This window comes from Schistocerca piceifrons, chromosome 3 (genome assembly GCF_021461385.2).
Source record: "Schistocerca piceifrons isolate TAMUIC-IGC-003096 chromosome 3, iqSchPice1.1, whole genome shotgun sequence".
Classification (NCBI taxonomy): Eukaryota; Metazoa; Arthropoda; class Insecta; order Orthoptera; family Acrididae; genus Schistocerca; species Schistocerca piceifrons.
The window spans coordinates 573,120,933-573,146,701 of record NC_060140.1 but is presented as its reverse complement, the minus strand read 5'-3'; the positions used below and the strand labels follow the sequence as shown (position 1 = coordinate 573,146,701).

The 25,769-nt window shown below is 40.7% G+C and overlaps 1 protein-coding gene across 1 annotated transcript in view; it reads right to left on the bottom strand.

The window, feature by feature from the left end:
* Positions 1-25,769, bottom strand: part of LOC124787735 (phosphatidylinositide phosphatase SAC2) — a 391,111-nt gene that overhangs the window by 22,590 nt on the left and 342,752 nt on the right. The window contains exon 14 of the mRNA XM_047254587.1: positions 16,553-16,771. Coding sequence (XP_047110543.1) covers positions 16,553-16,771 — 219 coding nt within the window. The remainder of the gene's footprint in view (positions 1-16,552; positions 16,772-25,769) is intronic.

The window sequence follows — 25,769 nt, the reverse complement described above, 5'->3', positions numbered from 1 at the left end:
TGCCTACAAAAACTGAATTGTGCTGGAAGATATCACGCATAAAAGGAAATGAATGGGATATGTTGGATGAGTTTCAGGATCTATTTAGTTCACCTGGACTGCTAACAACAACAAACATCACACAACACAATTCCAACTAGAGATAACACTACAATTTACAGGAGACCATACAGAGTTTCTCACCAATTACAACTGTTGCTAGACGAATTCATAGATCAACAATTAAAGGATGGTATAAAAGAATATTTGGATTCACCATACAGTGCAAATGTCATAATTGTGCCAAAGAAATCTGCTGACGTTGCACAACATTATAGATTCTATTGTGATTACAAGCATTTAAATAGCAAAACAATTTCAGACGTGTATCCATTACTGAATATCATAGATACCATTGACTATCTCTGCAACAGTAAATATTTCTCCACAATTGACTTGAGGAGCGGGTACCATCAAATAGAAGTTGCACCAGAGGACAGACAAAAAACTGCTTTCTCTACCCCTTCAGGTCATTGGCAATTCTTAAGGGTACCTTTCAGATTAAAAAATGCCTCCATGACCTTCCAAAGATTGCTAGATGGTGTGTTACATGGGTTAAAATCTCAACAATTCATAATATACCTCGATGACATAGTCATATTCAAAAGACATCAAGGAGCATGCGATATGCTTACAAGAAGTTTTCCAATGTTTCAGGGATGCTAAATTAACATTCAATTTGGAAAAATGTCACTTCGCATTAACGGAAGTAACACATTTAGGCCAGGTCATCAGCGAACATGGACTCAAAATCAAGCCACGGCTAATAACCGGAGTTAAAGATTTTTCAGCACCACAATTTATCAAGGAAGTACACCAATTTCTAGGCCTCTCAAACTATTATCAAAAATTTGTAAAAGAACTATGCAGAAATGGCACAACCTCTCAGACAGTTATTAAAAAAAGGTACTAAGTTTCACTGGAAAACAAAATGTGACACAATATTTGAAACATTGAAATACAAATTAACACATAGTCCTGTATTAACCTATCCGATTTCAGCTAAGAATTCATCCTGTCCTACGATGCATGTGCACATGCTACCTGAGCATTTTTGGGTCAAAAAATTAATGGTGCAGAACATCCAGAGGCCTACACAGCCAGACAATTAAATATGATAGAAAAGAATTACTCTACAACAGAAAAGGAGTTATCAAGTGTCATCTATGGTATAAAATATTTCAGGTGCTATCTGTATGGGAATAAATTCAAGATAATCATGGACCATGCTGCTCTCCAGTGATTACTTGGGCTGAGAGACCCGTCAAGTCATCTGACACATTGGTCCCTATGCCTCTACAAAATGGACTTTGAAGTAATTCATAAACTGGGGAAGAAACATTCCAATGTAGATTGTCTTAGTAGGAAGATAGCAGTATTAGAAGCAGTAGGTTGCGCTACAGAAGAATGGCAAAAAACACAGCCTTCAGATGCAGATTGCAAAAGATATGCGACGCAATGGCAGCTTTGCCTACAAGATGGGGTTTTGTGTTGAACAACTACACTCAGACCAAGAACTGTGGTTCCCAAACACCTCTGACAGGTAGTCATGCATGAGGCCCATGATCACATGCCTTTAGGTCACAGTGGTCAAAGAACTACTGAAAGACATGTTGCTGAATGTTTCTGGTTGGAGACAAGAAAGCACAATATGTGCGCAATTGCATACCATGCACCTAGTGAGCAGACTATTGCCATCAATGTATACCGTTATAAAGACTCTCAGAAGTGTCATGCCCATTTCAAAAATTAGGAATGCACATTTATGGCTCCTTCAATAAAATACCAGCTAGGAATAATGATAATAGATCATTTCTCAAGGTATCTTACAATGGTAAGTCTCCCTGATCAACAGGCAAACACCATTGCACAAGATATGGTCAATAATTGGATTTTAAAATTTGGCACACCAAAAGCAGTTATAACCGACCAAGGTAATAACTTCATGCTCAAACTTATGAAACAATTTTACCATTTTCTTAAAGTACATGAATTATGCAGCACACCATTAGATTCACAGGCAAACAGATGGACAGATGGACAGAAAGGGTCCACCGCACTATCAGGAAGATGCTTAGTTATTTTATCAATGACCAACACAACAACCAGGATATCAGCATTCAACACTGTGTAAGTACTTACAAAGCCGAAACACACAAAGGAAGGGGCATGTCACCTTATGAAGTTATTTATGGAAGGAAGATGCCATCAGCATTCGATGTTATTAAGCCTACAGAAGGAAAGAATGGAGAAGCAGTTGGGACATTTTCTCAAATCATTCCGTACGTGTGGAAGAAAGTGCATAAAGCAAATAACAGAGCATTAGAACGGCAAGAGAAATTACACAACATACACGCTAAGTATCGAATTTCAAAATTGGGCAATAGGTTTTTCTATCCACTGCCCATGATGCTAAATGAAAAACAAAAAATTTATGACAAATTGCCAGGGTCCTTACCAAGTTGTCGAAATTACATAACCAGTTTAACATCGAGTTACAGTTACCCACAGAAACAACTATTGTTCACGCAAGCCAGTTGAAACCTTTTAAGGGAGTAACAGATTTAATGCCACCAACAGTAGCAAGTATTGTTCTGAAGTGTGCTGGACCACAGAAACGGAAGACCGCTGATCCACCAACACAGAAAACGCACTCGGCACCCTTATAACCTTTGGCCGCGTGCAGTGAATTACGCATCCACAATACAAAATCTACCATTCCAATGCAAATGCAAATAAGCTTCCTATACTACAGATTCTAGCGATAATGTACTAACAGGGGGTCATGCACAGAAAAGGGAATTAGAAAAATACATGAACGGGAGTTCTGGGTTTTAAATAATAGGCAATACCAACATATGATCAGACACCGTACACTTAAATAAGTAAAGTCTTTCAATAGAATGTATTAATAAGCACTACCTTCCTCATTTGCAGATATGAATAACATGACCTATGGGTTATAAGTGCACTAATTGAGGAGTGGTGTCATTTTTGTTCGACAGGATGCGATGGTACTAACTAATCATCAGTGAACAATGGTATTGGAATATAATCTATGGCACATAATAATGAACTTGGGAGGTTAGAGCTAGAATTTAGTACCTTAAAGTCAGCAGCAAGAAAAGCGGAGATATCTGACAAGGTAGCAAGTGAATATAAAACTCTGCAGTACTCATATGACCAGTTATGAGGCCAATTGCATCAAATAGAAGGATTAGTGCCATTTACAATCAAATGATTTAGATGAGGGTGGTAAATTATTAAAAACCATTTTTGACACAGCAGACAACAATGATATCAAGCAGTTAAATAAGACTTACAGTTATAGCAGGTCCCAACGAGCCCCTATTGTCTGGCACACCAATAGGTTAAATGACTTAGAAAAAGCACTACTCAATAACAACAAGGTCATTAGGAATGTTACACCATGGCACTGAATACCGATTGAAAGATAATGCAAAACAGACTAGGTAGAGAGGATGATAAGATCTCAGTAGCGAGGTTACTTCAATTACTCACAGATCAGTTAGTGGATGCATGGCTAACAGCAGAGGATCTCAAGGAAGCCATTCACCATGCAGTATAGTGATACTTGTCACCAATTTTACTATCGCCAACAAACTTTATATTCTTATTGATTTGGATCCATAAACAGTTACAGGAGTCACTACAATTAATCTTCCTTCCAAATAAGGAATGCTTGCTGTAGTACTACTACATAGATAGGTACTAGTGGACACAGATGACATAAAATTACAAATTCATATTTCCTTCCCAGTGACTGGCAAAACATATGTCTATGACTGTTATTCAGTGCACTCTTTCCCACTGGAATGGGGGCCAACATAACAAATTTGTACAATTTCGAACAAGTAAATTATTCCTAATCTCCAAAACATCGAATGCTATTGCAACAGTGAAGCTGTTACCAAATGCCCATCACATGTCACTGAAGTGAACACCAATAACTGTGAATCCCTCTTATTTTTTGAGTAAAACAAAGTCTCAGGTTTCCTGTGTGACATACTACTGCTACTCCATATTTTTTCGAGCAAGTAGGAGGACACTGGCTTTACGCAGTTAACCAACTGACTGATATCTTCACATACTGTTTCGACCATGCTGCCGTTACTACAATCGAACATACTGAACTATGCGGTAGTGGACTGATAGTTAATGGCACATTACTTTCTCTCTCAGGCATGAAATTTCACTTACCCACAACCATAACGAGTTTGACCATTGTCATCTCATCATACCCACTAATTCACTAGCCAAAAACGCCTATGCAACTATTGGTTCCTCAGAATTTGTCTTACCTGAACAACTCCCTTGATTCCTCCATCCTGCAGTCATTAGATGTTTTTATCACTGCACAACTAAGCAAGATTGATGCCAACACTATGATGCAGCATATTGTACAGTTGAAATAGGAACATAAAATGAGAATTATGATACTGAGCACAGATATTTCTGGAACTTTCTTGTTCATATTCATACACTGTACTGGTTTCCTGTGTATCAGATGAAAACCCAAGACAAACAACAACATGTCACTACATCAAATTCCAGTTGAATGGCTACAATACTGAGCATACACATGTACTGCTAAAATGTACATAGAAATCACTGTTGCTTGCTACTTCATTGTCTTGCTACTGATCATCATCCTACCATATTTCTAACATTACTTTCAGAAGTTTTCTTAATGGGTTAGGTTGGGTTTTGGGTTGTTTGGGGAAGAGACCAAACAGCGAAGTCATCAGTCTCATTGGATGAGGGAAGAACAGGGAAGGAAGGCGGCTGTGCCTTTTCAAAGGAACCATCCCGGCATTTTCCTGGAGCGATTTAGGGAAATCACGGAAAACCTAAATCAGGATGGTTGGACATGGGATTGAACGAATGCGAGTCCAGTGTGCTAACCACTGCACCACCTCGCTTGATTTTTCTTAATGCTGATGTATTTCAATATAATATAGATTGAATGTATAATGTAATTTTCCTGATGGACTAATGTTTCCACTTTGTTTTTGTTTCCTGTTTGTTAGTCAATTGTAGATGGACATAAGAGAAAATTCGAGGGTGAATTTTTCTGGACGGGGGAGGGATGTAGGGTGTACAATAATTACATATAATAATTGTGTGTCACCCTTGGTTGTTCAAAGCAGAAATCTGGCAGAAAAATCCATAAAGACTTATTATATGTTAAGTGAACATGTTACAGACTTTGAGACCTTAAGCCACAATATTCAAAAGCGGCGGTAGTCAAAAAAGGAGGTCAATGGCCAGTGAAGTTTACGCAGCAGCAGTCAGCACTTTGACAGATCAACAACTGAGCAGATGGGCAATGTTTCCAAGGAGAACAACGACCAGTACAGTTTGCACATCAGCAGTCAATGTTCCAGAAACTGTCATCATACTGAACTCACGTGCATGACTTATCTGGCAAAGAGGGGGAGGACAACAGGGAAATGCCTGACCACGCCAGCATAGAGGTAAGACGAGGAAAGCTGGCACATGTATTGATATTGTTCACATTTCTGCCCAACTTGAGAAGCACAGATCAATGACCGAAGAGTCAGTCATCACCCTATAAACTTCACGACATTGGCAAAAACACCGAATAAATACCTCAAACAAATGAGCATTAGGTGGTCCTTAGAGGGGATAGAAAAGTGACAAAGAAACGTTGTCTGGACAGATGACCGATGGTTAGTCGGTGGACGTCATACTTCACTGCAATAACTTAACCGCTACACTGCTCAACAGAAGATGATGTCACTACCATGCCACTAGGTCCACGCAGAAGATGCCATCCTACATGTTGCCAGAGAGAAGTTCCTGTGGTACTTATCCATGGGCTGGTGAGGACAAAGGCACTGTGGCCTAACCAAATGGGATACCTGTGAACTTAGAGGTTGATGAACTCCGCCAGAAGATGCCAAACCTGAGGGTTGCTGGCTTGATTCCAGGACAGAGCAAATTCACAAGGAAGGGACTGCACCACTGTTGCAGTGGGTCACAGGTATGGTACTTAATGGAACAATATGTCACCTGGCACTCCACTGCAACATGAGCCGTGGTCACTTCAATCTGCACGCTACAACTCCGCGCTGCACCGCTGCCACGAGGAATTGAGGAGTTAAAACACAATGTATTACTCTGTTTGTTTAAAGGGTATTACGTGTTAATAAATGACTGGTAGTGTAGCTACCAATGTTTCACCCACAACTCACCCTCTGAGCCAAGGAAAGAACACAATCCATTGTGTCACTTTCCCTCCTGCTATCCCTGACAAAATAATGACCTTTGCTCCCCTGTGTCACTGACACTTAATATCTAGTGTCACAAAACCCCGATCAGCTACATTTTTGTACTGGCTCAGTATTTAGGAAACCAAAACATTCGCATCATTGAAGCCAAACATACTGCTGAATTGTTTCTTCCCTTTCACATCAACAAAATCTAATAGCAGTTGTCTTTTCTTTTTTTCTGACAGTTCCAACGTACAACAGCGTTTTTGCCTTCAAATAGTCGATGAGGTCAAAACCAGAAAACCAGTTTCAGCAGTGATATTGTGACCGACAGGTTTAGCCATTCTCTTGGCAATTTCACTTGGCTTGTTGCTGGCACAGAAAGGACCTGCAGCCTATAATCCAACACAGATCTCCATGTTCACTGTGTGTATCACATTAGCATCAACAAGAGCAAAATGTATTAATCCATATTTGTTTGGTTTTGACAGAATGCATCGAAAAACATATCTACCACAAAAACCTGGAAGCATTTCATCTATTGTGACGTTATCCTCTTCACAATGGCCTTTTTTTAGAATTTTCTAAGAACTTCACGAACAGGAGCCAGTTGGTCGAATTCTTTCCATTGGGCTCTGGTAAACCAATTCGAATTTTTCAATGCTGTCACCTTCAGTTCCCCAAAAGTTCCAGCAGATTTTGATGATTTCCTCTGTATCCACCTTGTACGTAAAACAAGTCAATAAAATATCTTAGTTCAGTCGATCCCCCCCCCCCCCCCCCCTCTCTCTCTCTCTCTAGAGAAACAATCAATGTGATAGTGTTAGTGTCAATGTATTGGTTTCTGTATTTCATGACTGTGTTGTCAGTGACTAAATTATTCCAATATTCAACAGCACTTCTAGCATTCTTAGCATTTCCTGTGACTCCAGGAAGGTGGCAATGTGAGATCCCATGCAATATCTCCTTCCAGGTCTCTTTTTGACCCATGTGGTCTTCTCTTTTCCAAAATTGAAGTTTCTTGTTTTTATTGTCTCTTCTTTCTTCATCTTCAGCAGTGTCCTCATCATCTTACTCTGTTACAGCACCACCTCCACGTTCTTCCACCTCACCTTGTGAATCAACGTCACTCTGATCACCAAGATCAAAAGACAGCAATGAAGGGTTAAGCTTCAGCCTACTCTTCATCAAAACTAAATTGTGATCCAAGTCTATATCTGCTCCTTAGTATGTCTTACAATACAATATCTTACTTCAGAATCTCTGTCTGACCATCATGTAAACCAAATGGAACCTTCCTGTATCTCCATGCCTTTTCCAAGGGCACTTCCTCCTCTTGTGATTTTTAAACAGAGTATTTACTTTTACTAACTGAAACTTACTGCAGAACTCAATTAGTCTATTCTCTACATCTACATCTACATCTACATCTACATGATTACTCTGCAATTCACATTTAAGTGCTTGGCAGAGGGTTCATCGAACCACAATCATACTATCTCTCTACCATTCCACTCCCGAACAGCGCGCGGGAAAAACGAACACCTAAACCTTTCTGTTCGAGCTCTGAATTCTCTTATTTTATTTTGATGATCATTCCTACCTACGTAGGTTGGGCTCAACAAAATACTTTTGCATTCGGAAGAGAAAGTTGGTGACTGAAATTTCGTAAATAGATCTCGCCGCGACGAAAAAGTCTTTGCTTTAATGACTTCCATCCCAACTCATGTATCATATCTGCCACACTCTCCCCCCTATTACGTGATAATACAAAACGAGCTGCCCTTTTTGGCACCCTTTCGATGTCCTCCGTCAATCCCACCTGGTAAGGATCCCACACCACACAGCAATATTCTAACAGAGGACGAACGAGTGTAGTGTAAGCTGTCTCTCTAGTGGACTTGTTGCATCTTCTAAGTGTCCCGCCAATGAAACGCAACCTTTGGCTCGCCTTCCCCACAATATTATCTATGTGGTCTTTCCAACTGAAGTTGTTAGTAATTTTAACACCCAGGTACTTAGTTGAATTGACAGCCTTGAGAATTGTACTATTTATCGAGTAGTCGAATTCCAACGGATTTCTTTTCGAACTCATGTGGATCACCTCACATTTTTCGTTATTTAGCGTCAACTGCCACCTGCCTCACCACACAGCAATCTTTTCTAAATCGCTTTGCAACTGATACTGGTCTTCGGATGACCTTACTAGACAGTAAATTACAGCATCATCTGTGAACAACCTAAGAGAACTGCTCAGATTGTCACCCAGGTCATTTATATAGATCAGGAACAGCAGAGGTCCCAGGACGCTTCCCTGGGGAACACCTGATATCACTTCAGTTTTACTCGATGATTTGCCGTCTATTACTACGAACTGCGACCTTCCTGACATGCCCATATTCTCCTGTAACTCTTTCTTGTATTCCTTTCCCTACTACTGCATTCAAATCCCTCACAATTCTTAGGTTATACCTCCCACTACATTCTGAATCACCCTTTCAGTATTACCTTAATCTTTCTTTAGTTCTTCATCTTCTACTCGTGACGTCAGTATATATATCTGAAGTACTGTTGGTGGCATTCTTTTGTAGTCGGTTATAATGAGGACAACCCTATAACAGTACTGTTTGCAGTAACTCATTCTCTGTCCTACTATCCTATCCATAACAAATCCTACTTCTGTTATACCACTTTCTGCTGCTATTGATATTACTCTATATTTGTTTGACCAGAAATCCTTATCTTCTTTCCATTTCATGTCACTGAGACTGAGTCTTTGCATTTCCATTTTAGATTTTCCCTACCACATTCAAACTCCTGACATTCCACAGTCAGACTTGTAGTATGTTACATTTTCATTGGTTTCACAATCTTTTTCTCATGGTTGGCTTTTTTCCTGTGGATACAGTGTGTGTGTCTTTAACATAGTGATTTCCACTGCCTTCCGCTCCCTCATGTCATTGATCACTGCTGATTCTTCTGCCTTTTGGAGCAGTTTTTCACCCCAGTTGCAAGAGTTAGTTAGGTTCACGTTTCATGGATCATTTTGCACAACACATCGTAATGATGTGGAAAGAGTCATTTTACTTTCACAATGCAAATTCATTTGTACATGTGGTTACATTCAGAACATTTTTTTCCCTCGAAAAAGCGCTGGCAGCTCGATAGACTCACAAACAAACACAAACATACACACAAAATTCAAGCTTTCGCAACAAACTGTTGCCTCATCAGGAAAGAAGGAAGGAGAGGGGAACACGAAAGGAAGTGGGTTTTAAGGGAGAGGGTAAGGAGTCATTCCAATCCTGGGAGCAGAAAGACTTACCTTAGGGGGAAAAAAGGACAGGTATACACTCGCACACACGCACATATCCATCCACACATACTGTATGTGTGGATGGATATGTGCGTGTGTGCGAGTGTATACCTGTCCTTTTTTCCCCCTAAGGTAAGTCTTTCCGCTCCCGGGATTGGAATGACTCCTTACCCTCTCCCTTATGGAAACATTTCACATAGGAAAAATATATCTAAAAACAAAGATGATGAGACTTACCAAACAAAAACGCTGGAAAGTCGATAGACACACAAACAAACACACAAAATTCTAGATTTCGCAACCAACGGCTGCTTCGTCAGGAAAGAGGGAAGAAGAGGGAAAGACGAAAGGATGTGGGTTTTAAGGGAGAGGGTAAGGAGTCATTCCAATCCCAGGAGCGGAAAGACTTACCTTAGGGGGGAAAAAAGGACGGGTATACACTCGCTCGCACACACACACACACACACACACACACACACACACACACATCCATCCACAAAGATGATGTGACTTACCGAACGAAAGCGCTGGCAGGTCGATAGACACACAAACATACACACAAAATTCATGCTTTCACAACAAACTGTTGCCTCATCAGGAAAGAGGGAAGGAGAGGGAAAGACAAAAGGATGTGGGTTTCAAGGGAGAGGGTAAGGAGTCATTCCAATCCCGGGAGCGAAAAGACTTACCTTAGGGGGAAAAAAGGATGGGTATACACTCGCGCACACACACACACACACACACACACACACACACACACACACACACACACACATCCATCCACAAAGATGATGTGACTTACCGAACGAAAGCGCTGGCAGGTCGATAGACACACAACCATACACACAAAATTCATGCTTTCACAACAAACTGTTGCCTCATCAGGAAAGAGGGAAGGAGAGGGAAAGACAAAAGGATGTGGGTTTCAAGGGAGAGGGTAAGGAGTCATTCCAATCCCGGGAGCGGAAAGACTTACCTTAGGGGGAAAAAATGATGGGTATACACTCGCGCACGCACACACACACACACACACACACACACACACACACACACACACACACACACACACATATATCCATCCACACATATACAGACACAAGCAGACATATTTAAAGACAAAGAGTTTGGGCAGAGATGTCAGTCGAGGCGGAAGTGAAGAGGCAAAGATGATGTTGAATGACAGGTGAGGTATGAGTGGCGGCAACTTGAAATTAGCGGAGATTGAGGCCTGGTGGGTAACGGGAAGAGAGGATATATTGAAGAGCAAGTTCCCATCTCTGGAGTTCGGATAGGTTGGTGTTGGTGGGAAGTATCCAGATAACCCGGACGGTGTAACACTGTGCCAAGATGTGCTGGCCGTGCACCAAGGCATGTTTAGCCACAGGGTGATCCTCATTACCAACAAACACTGTCTGCCTGTGTCCATTCATGCGAATGGACAGTTTGTTGCTGGTCATTCCCACATAGAAAGCTTCACAGTGTAGGCAGGTCAGTTGGTAAATCACGTGGGTGCTTTCACATGTGGCTCTGCCTTTGATCGTATACACCCTCCGGGTTACAGGACTGGAGTAGGTGGTGGTGGGAGGGTGCATGGGACAGGTTTTACACCAGGGGCAGTTACAAGGATAGGAGCCAGAGGGTAGGGAAGGTGGTTTGGGGATTTCATGGGGATGAACTAACAGGTTACGAAGGTTAGGTGGACGGCGGAAAGACACTCTTGGTGGAGTGGGGAGGATTTCATGAAGGATGGATCTCATTTCAGGGCAGGATTTGAGGAAGTCGTATCCCTGATGGAGAGCCACATTCAGAGTCTGGTCCAGTCCCGGAAAGTATCCTGTCACAAGTGGGGCACTTTTGTGGTTCTTCTGTGGGGGATTCTGGGTTCGAGGGGATGAGGAAGTGGCTCAGGTTATTTGCTTCTGTACCAGTTCGGGAGGGTAGTTGCGAGATGCGAAAGCTGTTGTCAGGTTGTTGGTGTAATGGTTCAGGGATTCCGGACTGGAGCAGATTCGTTTGCCACGAAGACCTAGGCTGTAGGGAAGGGACCATTGGCCAATGAACACACCCGTCAACTCCTATCCTTAATAAAAGTCCTTAATCTTTCCTCTCCCACATCCACACCGGCTGTTCAGAGCATCCTCCTACAGGCCAACCGTAAATTAGAACAGCATGCCACCCTCCACCTCAAAAAACTATCCAATCTCCTGGTTTCCCACCTCCGGAAAGGCAACTCACTCACCCTTCACAACCTTTCCAGCAAACCTCAACCTCCTCTCATTGCACAGAAACCCAGTCTCTCCCATCTACTCAATCTCCCACTTCCAGCTCCACTCCCTCCAAAACCTCAAAATTCCAATCAACACAATCTGGAACCACAACACCCTAATTCAGTAGTTAACCTTTCCTCCAAACCTCTCTCCCAATCCGAAACCTCTGTCCTATCCAAAGGCCTCACCTTCAGCCCCACTCCCAGATTCAACCAAACAGCCCTCGTCAAAGATTTACTGTCCTACACTCGTACTCTCTGCTGGAAGTATCACTTTGCCACGAAGAAAAATGATCCTAATCCTACTCCTAATGATCCAACTCCCCAAGACACCATCCAAATTGAACCCTGCCTGGAACAGTTCCGTCCTCCGTCGCATCGGGACCCACCTCCTCTTCCTCAAAATCACCCTCTCCAAACCTTCCGGGAATTTCTGACTTCCAGCCTTTCATCTCAATCCTTCTTAAAAAACCTTAATCCTACTCCCAACATCACCACTGCTGAAGCCCAGGCTATCCGTGATCTGAAGGCTGACCGATCCATCGTCATTCTTCCGGCGGACAAGGGTTCCACGACCGTGGTACTTGATCGTCGGGAGTATGTGGCTGAAGGACTGCGTCAGCTTTCAGACAACACCACATACAAAGTTTGCCAAGGTAACCCCATTCCCAATGTCCAGGCGGAGCTTCAAGGAATCCTCAGAACGTTAGGCCCCCTGTAAAACCTTTCACCTGACTCCATCAACCTCCTGACCCCACCGACACCCCGCACCCCTACCTTCTACCTTCTTCCTAAAATCCACAAACCCAATCATCCCTGCCGCCCCATTGTAGCTGGTTACCAAGCCCCCACAGAACCTATCTCTGCCTACGTAGATCAACACCTTCAACCCATTACATGCAGTCTCCCATCCATCATCAAAGACACCAACCACCAACCACCAACCACTTTCTCGAACGCCTGGAATCCTTACCCAATCTGTTACCCCTGGAAACCATCCTTGTAACCATTGATGCCACTTCCTTATACACAAATATTCCGCACGTCCAGGGCCTCGCTGTGATGGAGCATTTCCTTTCATGCCGATCACCTGCCACCCTACCTAAAACCTCTTTCCTCATCACCTTAGCCAGCTTCATCCTGACCCACAACTTCTTCACTTTTGAAGGCCAGACATACCAACAATTAAAGGGAACAGCCATGGGTACCAGGATGGCCCCCTCGTACGCCAACCTATTCATGGGTTGCTTCGAGGAAGCCTTCTTGGTTACCCAGGCCTGCCAACCCAAAGTTTGGTACAGATTTATTGATGACATCTTCATGATCTGGACTCACAGTGAAGAAGAACTCCAGAATTTCCTCTCCAACCTCAACTCCTTTGGTTCCATCAGATTCACCTGGTCCTACTCCAAATCCCATGCCACTTTCCTTGATGTTGACCTCCACCTGTCCAATTGCCAGCTTCACACGTCCGTTCACATCAAACCCACCAACAAGCAACAGTACCTCCATTATGACAGCTGCCACCCATTCCACATCAAACGGTCCCTTCCCTACAGCCTAGGTCTTCGTGGCAAACGAATCTGCTCCAGTCCGGAATCCCTGAACCATTACACCAACAACCTGACAACAGCTTTCGCATCTCGCAACTACCCTCCCGACCTGGTACAGAAGCAAATAACCTGAGCCACTTCCTCATCCCCTCGAACCCAGAATCCCCCACAGAAGAACCACAAAAGTGCCCCACTTGTGACAGGATACTTTCCGGGACTGGACCAGACTCTGAATGTGGCTCTCCATCCGGGATACGACTTCCTCAAATCCTGCCCTGAAATGAGATCCATCCTTCATGAAATCCTCCCCACTCCACCAAGAGTGTCTTTCCGCCGTCCACCTAACCTTCGTAACCTGTTAGTTCATCCCCATGAAATCCCCAAACCACCTTCCCTACCCTCTGGCTCCTATCCTTGTAACCGCCCCCGGTGTAAAACCTGTCCCATGCACCCTCCCACCACCACCTACTCCAGTCCTGTAACCCGGAAGGTGTACACGATCAAAGGCAGAGCCACATGTGAAAGCACCCACGTGATTTACCAACTGACCTGCCTACACTGTGATGCATTCTATATGGAAATGACCAGCAACAAACTGTCCATTCGCATGAATGGACACAGGCAGACAGTGTTTGTTGGTAATGAGGATCACCCTGTGCCTAAACATGCCTTGGTGCACGGCCAGCACATCTTGGCACAGTGTTACACCGTCCGGGTTATTTGGATACCTCCCACCAACACCAACCTATCCGAACTCTGGAGATGGGAACTTGCTCTTCAATATATCCTCTCTTCCCGTTACCCACCAGGCCTCAATCTCCGCTAATTTCAAGTTGCCGCCACTCATACCTCACATGTCATTCAACATCATCTTTGCCTCTTCACTTCCGCCTCGACTGACATCTCTGCCCAAACTCTTTGTCTTTAAATATGTCTGCTTGTGTCTGTATATGTGTGGATGGATATATGTGTGTGTGTGTGTGTGTGTGTGTGTGTGTGTGTGTGTGTGTGTGTGCGTGCGCGAGTGTATACCCATCATTTTTTCCCCCTAAGGTAAGTCTTTCCGCTCCCGGGATTGGAATGACTCCTTACCCTCTCCCTTAAAACCCACATCCTTTTGTCTTTCCCTCTCCTTCCCTCTTTCCTGATGAGGCAACAGTTTGTTGCGAAAGCTTGAATTTTGTGTGCGTGTGTGTGTGTGTCTATCGACCTGCCAGCGCTTTCGTTCGGTAAGTCACATCATCTTTGTTTTTAGATATATTTTTCCCACGTGGAATGTTTCCCTCTATTTTATATATATATATATATATATATATATATATATATACCAATGTGAATTAACAATTCCTAAGGACCACCTTTTTATACATTTAAATAATAGAAATTCTTCAATGGAATAGGAGTGGTAGTTGTCAAGGAGAACCTTTCTCAGTTTCTTTTCAAATTTTACTTTGTCATCTGCCAGACATTTCATATCACTGGGTAAATGATCAAAAATTTTTGTTTCAGTATTGTGTACCCTTTTTGTGCTAAAGACAACGTTAACATGGAGTAATGAATTCATTTTTCCTTCTGGTATTGTAATTATGAACATTATCGTTCCTTTTGAACTGTTGTAGATTATTTATACTGAATGTCACAAAGGAATAAATACGCTGTGAAACAGTAGGCAGACCACCCAACTCTACAGATGTCTACAGGGGTGAGCACAACATATTATTCGTGCAGCATGATTTTGCACAATGAAGACTTTCTTTCTTAAAGATGAGTTACCCCAGAACATTGTTCCATATTGCATTATTGAATGAAAACAGACAAAATAAGTCAACTTACTGATTTCTCTCCCGAGGATTTGCAATAATTTGAACTGCAAATGTGGCTGAACTAAGTTGTTTTAAGAGTTATTTATTATTTTCTCACCAATATTTAAACTTGTTATTGGTGCAGTACTGCAGAAATTTTTTACTGAGGTGAGACCATACACAGAAAATCTACTGGACAGAAGATCATTTACATATATGAGGTACAATAGCGGACCTAAGATTGAATCTTGAGGAGCCCCATACGTGATTTCTCCCCAGTCAGCATTATGTCCCCAGACTATATTGGAATCATACAAAACTTCAATTTATCTAGGAGAATACTGTGATTTAGACAGTCAAATGCCTTTGACACACTGTAAAAAATACCAACCAGAACTATTTTATTATTTAATGCTTGTACAATCTGGTGAGTGAACATGTATGTAAATGGCATTCTCAGTACAGCAATCTTCTGAACCCAAAATGTGATTTGCTGAGGATATTATTGTTGCTAAGGTGAGATAGTACTCTAGAATACACCACCTTCTCAAAAATTTTGGAAAATGATGTCATTAGTGAAACAGGCTGATAATTATTGACTTGTCTCTTATCATTTTTCTTAAAGAAAGTTTTAACAATAGCACAGTTCAGATCTCTCAGGAAAAATGCCTTGAGCTAGTGACGCATTACACATTCGGGATAAGACCGGGCTTATCATACGGAAACAAATATTTAGTCCTCTACTGGAAACACCATCAAAACCAAATGAGCTTTTATTTTTGAGAGAATATTCAAATGTTCCAAACCTAGTTTTTACTGGTCAGGCACACCAAGAAATAGAATGGAGGCAATTTCTTAGTCTTCTACTCAAAATTCAAGCAGTTCAACTTGTTGCAGACAGAATTAATCTTTGATACATAATTTTCCAGAGAAGAGCAATTTTGTAGTAATAATCATTCAATTTCAGATAACTCCTGATCCCTATGAATATACACTTTAGCAGTTAAGGGATACTGTATGTCTACTTACTTCAGTATAGGAAATTTAAGCAATTACCATTTAATAATCGATAAATTTGTCTACATATACATACCTCTTTCAAATGCTTATCCCATAGTGAGTATGTCAATCACAATATTGTACCTCTAATAAGAACCAAGGAACAATTACATAAATGTAAAGCAGTGACAAAGATTCACTTACCCAAACCATTTCTTATGTAAACATAACTGTATTCCGTTCTTTAAAATTAGAAAATTAGCTATTTATCTTCAGGGAAATTAACATGAGCTTCAACAGAAAGATCATAATTAACTTACCAACATTCTTAAGAGCCAGTAATTGGGTTTCAGATACATTCCGAGTCATATGAGGTATTTGGCAGACATCTAAATAAATTCCCGGTGTGTGCCCTCTTGAATTTGTTGACAAAACTTTGCTTTTTTTGCGTTCAAGTTTTCCTTGTATGTATGGTATGGGTGGTAAGTTTGCAACTTCAACAGCGACCATAAAAGCTTCACATATAGCTTTTAAAGATTCTGAAACAAGAAATTTGTCAGTTGTACCATTGAATATATACATACAAAAATTGTAATCCGTAAATTCCATTGATGAAACAACTAACATAATTTATTGGCTTCATGTGACATGTCCTTTCCAAACTTCCTGGAAGTTAGTGTTGAAGGACAGGTGTTACTAGCTGCTCTTGTGACAATGAATCTTTTATCACAAAAACTGGTGATGTGATGTTAACAAGGATTACTGTGTGTGCTTCAGCAACTTAGGCTTGTTGATAATTGAAGATAGCATCTCCTTAAAGTCTGATGATGGACACAAACACTTTATTAATTTTTTTTCTGTTATTTCTAAAGACATACTTCGCCTCGCTCTATAAAAATTTAATAACAACAATGAGGTGTAGCCCCCTCTCTGCTATCTTGTGAAGTCAATAATCTTTGTCGGCCTAATTTTTAGTGCAGTTTACTACTGTCATTGGGTATCTGTGTATTCCTATAGCCACAGGTATTCTAGATGCTTTCTCAGTGCTCAAACATAGTCAGAGGCAGTGCAGCATCCAGTTGGCCTTTCTGGGCACCCACATTGATAGTTTTCTTTTGGACACTGGGCTCTGAGCCAGGTGGAGCCAAATGGAGAAGTATTAATTAGAGTACAAGTCATCAACTAACTCCTACTGAGAGTAGCTGCAATAAAACGGCATAACAAGGGTCTAGTTATGAGGAATGTCCCAAATGCCCCCTTGGAGATGATTTCATGAAACTTACGATAGTTCAATTGAGAAGTGCATGATCTCAGAGTAGTATACAATTTTCTGTAATATATCTGTGTCACTACAATTATTACGAGGCAACCAGTGTCAACCACTACATGCAATCACCTTCAAGCCTGATTACAAAACAAACAAAATGAAAATTATCATTCAAAGCCAATGGATTACAAAATTAACCAGACAGTAGTATAAGTAACGTAATATAGAATAATTACCTCAGAAATTATTCATAGTTGCTTCGTTAAGATAGGCAGAGATCTGACTAATACTCTTCAGAGGAAATTCAACAACAAATTACAAAATACTTCATTTCCCTTTTTCTGAAATACTGAAGTTCACTATGAAGTGAAGGAACCCGGAAATTCCTGAATTAATTACTCAAGGTTGCGGAAGAGCAGGAGCTTGTTCTATGCCACATTAAAAATGCACAACCACTTTTTTTTTAATCATTTTGCTTATTGAATTACTATCCAGGAACAGTTTTAATATCCAAGGAAACGTAAAAACGAATGCCAGTTAAAGTTTTCTAATACAGCAGAGTCCTGCTAATCCGAACCCTGGTAATCTGAACATGAAAAATGTTAGTCTAAGTATGGAAAACTGTGGGGTAAACTGCCATACATGCACACTACTTTAATTTACACAGTACAATAAACATGTATTAGAAAAATTGGCAAGGAAACATTAGGTTTAAACAATGCATAACAGTGAAAGAAAAGCTGTCAAACTTACTAAATACAGCGGATATTTTATCCCTATTTTTTAGATGACAAAAACTCAGTCATTGTTTTTTGGCATAATGAAGACAGTCTGTTATATGATGCATAGTTGTGCCATCATCTCATAAATATCAAATTAGTGGGTGTAGCAGTGGGCTTTTGCTCCAAATAAAGTAGCGCGAGGTCAAGGGCTTCTGCTGCGTCGCTGTGTGGCACCAGTTCTCCTTTGTCGCTTTCAGGCTCATTGTCACTTCTGTCACAGCAGTCCACTTCTTCCTGGTCTTGAGCCAAAGCAGCAACTAAATCAGCACCAGTAAGTTTCCCCACACAGGCCCCATCCACCGCCATCCACTCATCTACGTCTCCTTCACTAGCTTCTTCATATCCAGGGATTGTCTGTATCATTTGTAGTAGATTTTCCTCTTTCTTTTCAACTAGGTTTCCTGAAATTCAAGAGATGTCCACAGCTTTCTCCACGATTTTCTCAGAGTATTTTCTGAAATATTCTGTCATGCCTCAGCGGCCCAATAAACAACATCCTTCACATTGGTCTTTTTTTTGTCCACTAAAGGAATGCTATCATCTTGGATCAGCATTCTTAAAAATTGTTTTCTGTAAATCAGTTTTAATGTTTGCAGTATGCCCTGGTCCATCAGCTGTAGAAGTGGTGTAACATTTCCGTGGCAAAAACTTCGCCACAATTTCTCCATCGCATAATTTCTCAGTGCTGGGGTGAGATGCTGCGTTATCAATCAAATGATTGCACAGGGAAACAAATGATTTTCCTCAGAAATCTGTCGAACAGAGGGAACAAAGTAGCTGTGAAACCATTCTTTGAACAGCTTACCATCCATCCATGCTTTTTTCTGGTTGCGATAACATACGAGCAGGGGCTCCATGTTGCAGTTTTTAAAAGTTCTGGGCCTAGCAGATTTGCTGATCAGCATTAAAGGCAGCTCATGATTACCAGCAGTGTTGCTGCATGCTAATAAAGTCACACGATCTTTGCACATTTCAAAACCAGGATCATGGTCTTCTGCTTTCAATGCCAGGGTTTTTCTTGGCAATGCCCTAAAATTAAGGCCAATCTCATCAGCATTATAAATTTGTTGAGGAGAATACTTTCACACTCTTATTTTTCAAACTCACCACGTATTCCTTCGCTGCATCACAGTCAGAAGAAAGCTTCTCTATAGTAATTGTTAGCTGACAGATTCCATGACGTCTTTTGAATCTGTCCAACCAATCCGTACTCACACTAAAAGACTCATCACTGTTCATTAACTTGTTCAGGTAAACAGCCTTCTCCTCAACCAGTGCTCCACTCAAAGGAGTTCCCTTTCTCTTTCCTGCATAAACCAAAGGAAAAGACCTTCATCTACTTTATTGTACTGGGACTGTTTCAAAGTCTGCCGAATTTTGAGTGTTTATCAAGAAGACGTTGCACAGGACTGTTCAAGCTTCACTCGGTTCTTCTTCCAATTACAAATGGTTGCTTTACCAACACCCAGTTCCGTTGCCAGTTTAGATATATTCTCACCATTGTCTATCCACTTCAAAGCATTCAGTTTTTCTTTGAGAGTTAACGATGTATGTTTCCGTTTACTCATAATGAAAATGCATACACCACTACACCTGAATAAGTACAATACAACTGTTATGTGTGCCAGCGATCAATAGCTAACATAACCAAGCACTTTGCGAGCCAACTGGCAGTGCACTGACCTCAGACACTACAAAGGTCTCAACAATGCACAACAACGAGGGCAGGGAGTGAGAGCGAGCCATTGTTTCCACACTTATTCCCATTTGTTACTATGGTATACCTACTTATCTGCTTGGTATACTTCATTCTATAAACTCGTCACCATAATTCTGGCTAATCCAAACAAATCAGTAATCTGAACAAGGTCCAGTTCCGTATTGTAACTTTCATAAAATCGAGATGAAGTATGCTCATCTGCGGAATTGCTGTGGAGCGCTACAACCTGTCACCCCACAATCTAGTGAGGTTACAACCTATCATCTGACGTAGCCATTGAGAATGTAACTGAGGGGCTTCAAAAACAATATTTAAATCATTAAAAGGAATAGTGGCACTTATTAACAACTTGAATTCACAGTATTGAAGTTCCATAATAATATTTATTTAATACTTGGTTATGAACTGGCTTTCAGCCTCTTAGACCTTCATCAGATAACTTAATACTAAACAGATAGTCTACATAACTTAGCAAGAATTCGTAGCTGTACAAAGATATGCAACTTTTTATGGCTGTATCAAAACAAAACACAAGCAGAAAGTAATACCTAAAGAGACTGAACAAACAAATCTTATATTACGGTATATTCAAATATTAAATTTATGTGAATGTATAAGCCAAATATGTTGTGCAGGTAAGTAATGGTACAAGCTACTATGTCAGACTGGTGAATGTGATGAACAGGCTCAAGAACGGTGGGTGGATAATTGGGGGAGGGGGGGGGGGGGGGGATTCTATGGAACATAAGACATGGAACAGTTATAACATAACTAGCTGTTCCGTGCTCACATTCCATGGACTTCTTTCTCCTCTCCTCTTCCCTTTTTTTCTGGCCTGTTCATCACATTCACCAGTTTGTCTACATGACATAGTAGCCTGTCCCATTACTAACTTGTATAACATATTTGGTTCATACAGTCACATAATTTTAATATTTGAAAATACTGTAATATAAGTATATTTGTTCAGAGGCTCTTTAAGTATAATATTATGCTTGTGTTTTGTATCTACACTGGAGTCCAAAATTAAAGCAACAAACAGAAATCTTGCAAAATTGCATTTATTTTGCAAAAAAACAGTATAATCAGGTGATAGCAAAGTAGAAACAATATAAAGATTACAGAACATAAACAACTGCAACATGCATAACAGTAGAAAAAATTCCCCCCCCCCCCCTCCCTCTCCCCGCCACTTAACGGATTTACACACATATTCTGACAAATTATTTATGCATTCAGTAAGGGGTGTGACCATCTCTGCCCACAATACAGGCATGACAAAAGACAGGGCATGCTATGAATGATGTCATCAATCTCATGTTAGCACAATAACACCCATTCTTCCTGCATTGCTGCTCACACGTCTTGGAGAGTGATTGGTGGATGCTCACGTGATGCAACCTGTGTCCCTAGTGTATCCAACATGGTCTATGGGATTCAAATTGGGAGAGTGAGCAGGGCACACTATGCTTGCAATATCTTCCATTCCAAGAAAACATCAACCACGCATGCTCTATGAGGTAGAGCATTATTGTCCAGCAATACAAAGTCTGGGCCCACAGCACCTCGCAACAACCACACATGAGGTCCCAAGATCTCGTCAAGACACCTGACAGTAGTTAAACCTTGACAATTTAAACATGCAATTTCATGAAGAGGTGTTTGAGTGATCAACATAGTCCCTGCTCACACCATTAGGGATCACCCTCAATATCAATCTCTTTCCACAATGGTTGGGCTCCAAAATCATGTTTCAGGTTCCCTCCAAATGCGAATCCATTGAGAATTGCTGTTCAGACAAAATCGGGACTCATATGTGAAAAGAACACTGATCCACTGTTCGTACATCCAGATGGCATGTTGATGGCTCCGCTCTAGATGTTCCCTTCAGTGAAGATGAATCAAAAGTACACATACAGCAGGTCTCTGACAATAAAGGCCACTCTGCCGAAGCGTTCTGTACACCATTTGCCTTGCTACAACACATCCAGTGGATGTTGCGAAGTCAGATGGCAGTTGCCTTGCAGTACTAAGGCCATACCATTGTGCCCTTACAGCCAAATAAAAGATCTCCCTTTTTGATGTTACACATTGTCGGCCCTGCCCTGGTCATTGGTATACAGTTTAAATCTCTATAAACTGTCACCACATCCAAAAAATAACAGGACGATTTACATTAAGCCATCAGGCTACATCAAATTGCAACTATCCCGTTTCCATTCTTTCCATGGCCCACCATCGCACAAAGCTTGGTAGGCATCTTCTCTGTGCCATACTGCATCATCTGTGACTGTGTACACAGCGATTCTCGATGTGGGACTACCCAGCAAACACTATACCATTTGACAGGTGCCCTGACATCGTCACTGGTGTGGTTGTCCATGCAGAACATGATCATACAGACACCTGTTGACAGTTTGTATTATTGTATCATAATTAGACACAGGATGGGGAAACAGTGGTTCGTTGCTTTAATTTTGGACACCTGTGTATGTAGTCATAAAATGTCACACACATTTGTACAACAATCTTCGTACACCTATGAATTCTCACTGAAATTGTATGGACTATCTGTTTAGATTTAAGTTATCTGATGATGCCCTAAGAGGCCAAAAGCCAGTTCATAACAAACTAATAAATAAATATTGTTGTGGACCATTAATATTGTGTATTCAAGTTGTTAATATATCTATGTTCCAGCAAGAACCAATGAAATATTCCATAAATAGTGAGACTGTTCACTGGTCAAAATTAATGGTTCCAATCTGTTTCAACATGGTCTCGATAGGCAGCACCATTTCAACCAAATGAGAAGTCAGTTCAAGTTGTGAAGGGATAGTCTTAGGTAAGACAGTTGTCGGAAGAGAGCTGTTGAGTGTGGTAAGTCATAATTGGAAGAGACTACTGATGATAAATATTGTTTCACTTATTCTTCCAAGATAAATTTTTGCGGATCTGCTTTTTAGTTTCAATGTTGACAAAGTTAGGATTCACCTAACAATTCATGTGGTGCGGGGAGATTTTTAGTAGTGAGTATATATTTAATGGCCTTGTGTAATTATTTACTGGTACAGAAGTATGTTTATGGGCTACGTGGAACAAGAGTTAAGGTGCGCGATTTGTATAGTTGAGGGATGAGAACATGCTGGAATCTGTATTCTTTCATGGTGTATTGCTAGTGGTTTTGGAAACACACTAACAGTTAACTGACTTGTAGCTACTTTTATTACTGTGCGGCACACACTAAGGATTGCATAGTTGCTGTTTTGTGGTTGCATGTAGATGGATTTTTGGCCCTTTTACTATGTAATGACTCAAGTGCATTATATTCAAGGTGACAGAGCCTAGCAATTGATAGCAGAAAGTTATGTCATTCCTACAGTACAAATTTGCCTGTGAGTTGGGAAAAACTTGCCCTGACATTGTTAAAGAGAGACCATGACTTTTAAGGGACCACTATTGAAGGTATTTGCACAGAAAAGCTATTATCTAAGAATAAAAATTTAGAGTGGCCATTTCAACTATGGACGTTCAGTGGGCTACGTATCGGCAGCATTTGAAGAGGTTTTAATTTTGTTCAGATTCTTTAATTGTCTGAACAAAACTGGTGGTGACACCTAGGTCTTTTTGTTTCTTATTTTTGTTGATAATTATAATGTCTGTCATGTGAGACTTAGAATTTTGTTGGTGCTCATACATTTTCAATGATCTGGCTGTCCAGAAATAAAAAGTAAATAAAATAAAGATACGATACTCACAGCTGGGTTCCCAACTTACAATTGAAATAAATTGCCCTCCAGTGACATTTTACTATACTAAGACTAAAGATAACAGAAAATTAATCGTTTGAAAGGTTCTTTTTTAAGTGAAATGAAGGATTGCACTCTCTAAGAAAGAAAAAGCACCATAAAGGAGTTATGCAAACTGATAAAAAATTGATATTTATACAGTTACTGACAGAAAATGCAAAACTGTAAACTTTGGCCGCCAATAGATGAATGAGTGATGCTGCAGTACAATTTCACTGCACAGCTGGTAAGGACAGTAAACAGAGGATGTATTGACACCAGGGGATAAAGTCTTTGTGAATTTCATTCAGTGTACTTAGTTGGACAGTAACTATGCCTTGCAGACAAGTGTGTCAACAATACATGCAGATGTCTTCATATGAGAAGGGACGTACAAATGGAAAATTGCTCTACATTGGGATAGGAGGGATGCCATTATTTGACGATGTTCGCAGGAATGGGTAAAGCATTGCTGAACATAATATCAAGAATGAAGCGGTTGACCTAGAGAGACAACAGAATGTGAGCACCAAGCAATCATCATTGTAGTACTCAGAGCCCCGAATTCATCATTATCATCAATCTAACGTGCAACTGGTGCTTCAGTGACCATTGAAGGGCGGCTCACAGAAAGGAGGCTGACGTCATGGCACCCCTTGCACCAACTGCCACTGACCTCTGAACACCAACAAGCCCATCTGAAGGTGTGCCGGGCACTTTCTGCCTGGAGACTCATCGACAGGAGAAGAACTGTCTTCACTGATGAGTCCCGCTTTGAATTGAGCCCTGACAACCAGCAAAGACGTGTTTGGTGACATCTGCCGTACAGCCCGACAACCAGACGAGATGGTCTGAGGTACCATTTCACCATAGCAAGAACCCTCTGGTTGTCATCTCCACCACCCTTATAGCACAGAGGGATGATGACAATATTCAGTGCCCCATTTTATTGCCCTTTTTAGCAAGATAATGCCTATCCTCACATGGTGACAGTCTCTGCTGCTTGTCTTTGTCCTTGACAAACCCTACCTTTGCCAGCTAGGTCACTGGATCTCTCTGCAATTAAGAACATTTGGAACATTATGTGCAGGGCCCTCCAACCAGTTCAGGATTCTGATGGTCTAACATGTGAATTGGACAGAATCTGGCATAATATCCCCCAGTAGGATATCCAACAACTCTATCAATCAATGCCAACCCGAATACCTGCTTGTATAAGGGCCAGAGGTGGACCAATGCACATGTTCAATTTGTGAAGCTGTTTCTCTTGAATAAATCATCCAATTTTTCTGAAATGTAATCTGTACATGTACATCACATCTACTGATTTCCATCCCATTCAGATAATTTCTTCATGGTGTATCATTTGTTTTATTTTTTAGTCATTGCAGTAAATTTAACACAGAGAATTTTAGTTACATTATGACTATCCAGTTTAAAAAGAGAAATAAAAACAATTTTTAAAGAGCATTACTTGAGAATCAAAGATACATTTATTCTGATTAGATTATAAATATTACAAAACTAATTGGATTTTGCAAAAAGACAAAAAGCAAAGGAAATCAGATTTATTATCATAAAAGAAAAATAAAGGGAAACAAGTGTTAGCAGCAAAATGTGTCACTGAATTGGCATTTAACTTAATCTCTGTGATGCTCTAATAAATTTTACACAACAGAAGAGCATAATCTTTGCCCCAGAAATTTCATTAATAAAAAGGTAACAAAAGTATTTTTTTGCTACTGATGTTCACCCAATATCAATGAGAGAAGGGTTTTACTTTTAAAATCCTTTCTTATGTTAATTTTTAATGGGCTCAGTCTTAATAGATTTTTCATAATATACTGGTACTAGTCTGTGAAATATAGTTTGTGTTGTGCCATGAGTTTTAGAAGCATTTATGTTAGCTACAAAAGTTAAAAAAACTTAATTACATCTGTGAAAGTATTTTAAAACAGGCAATTTCTGTTAACAGCATTT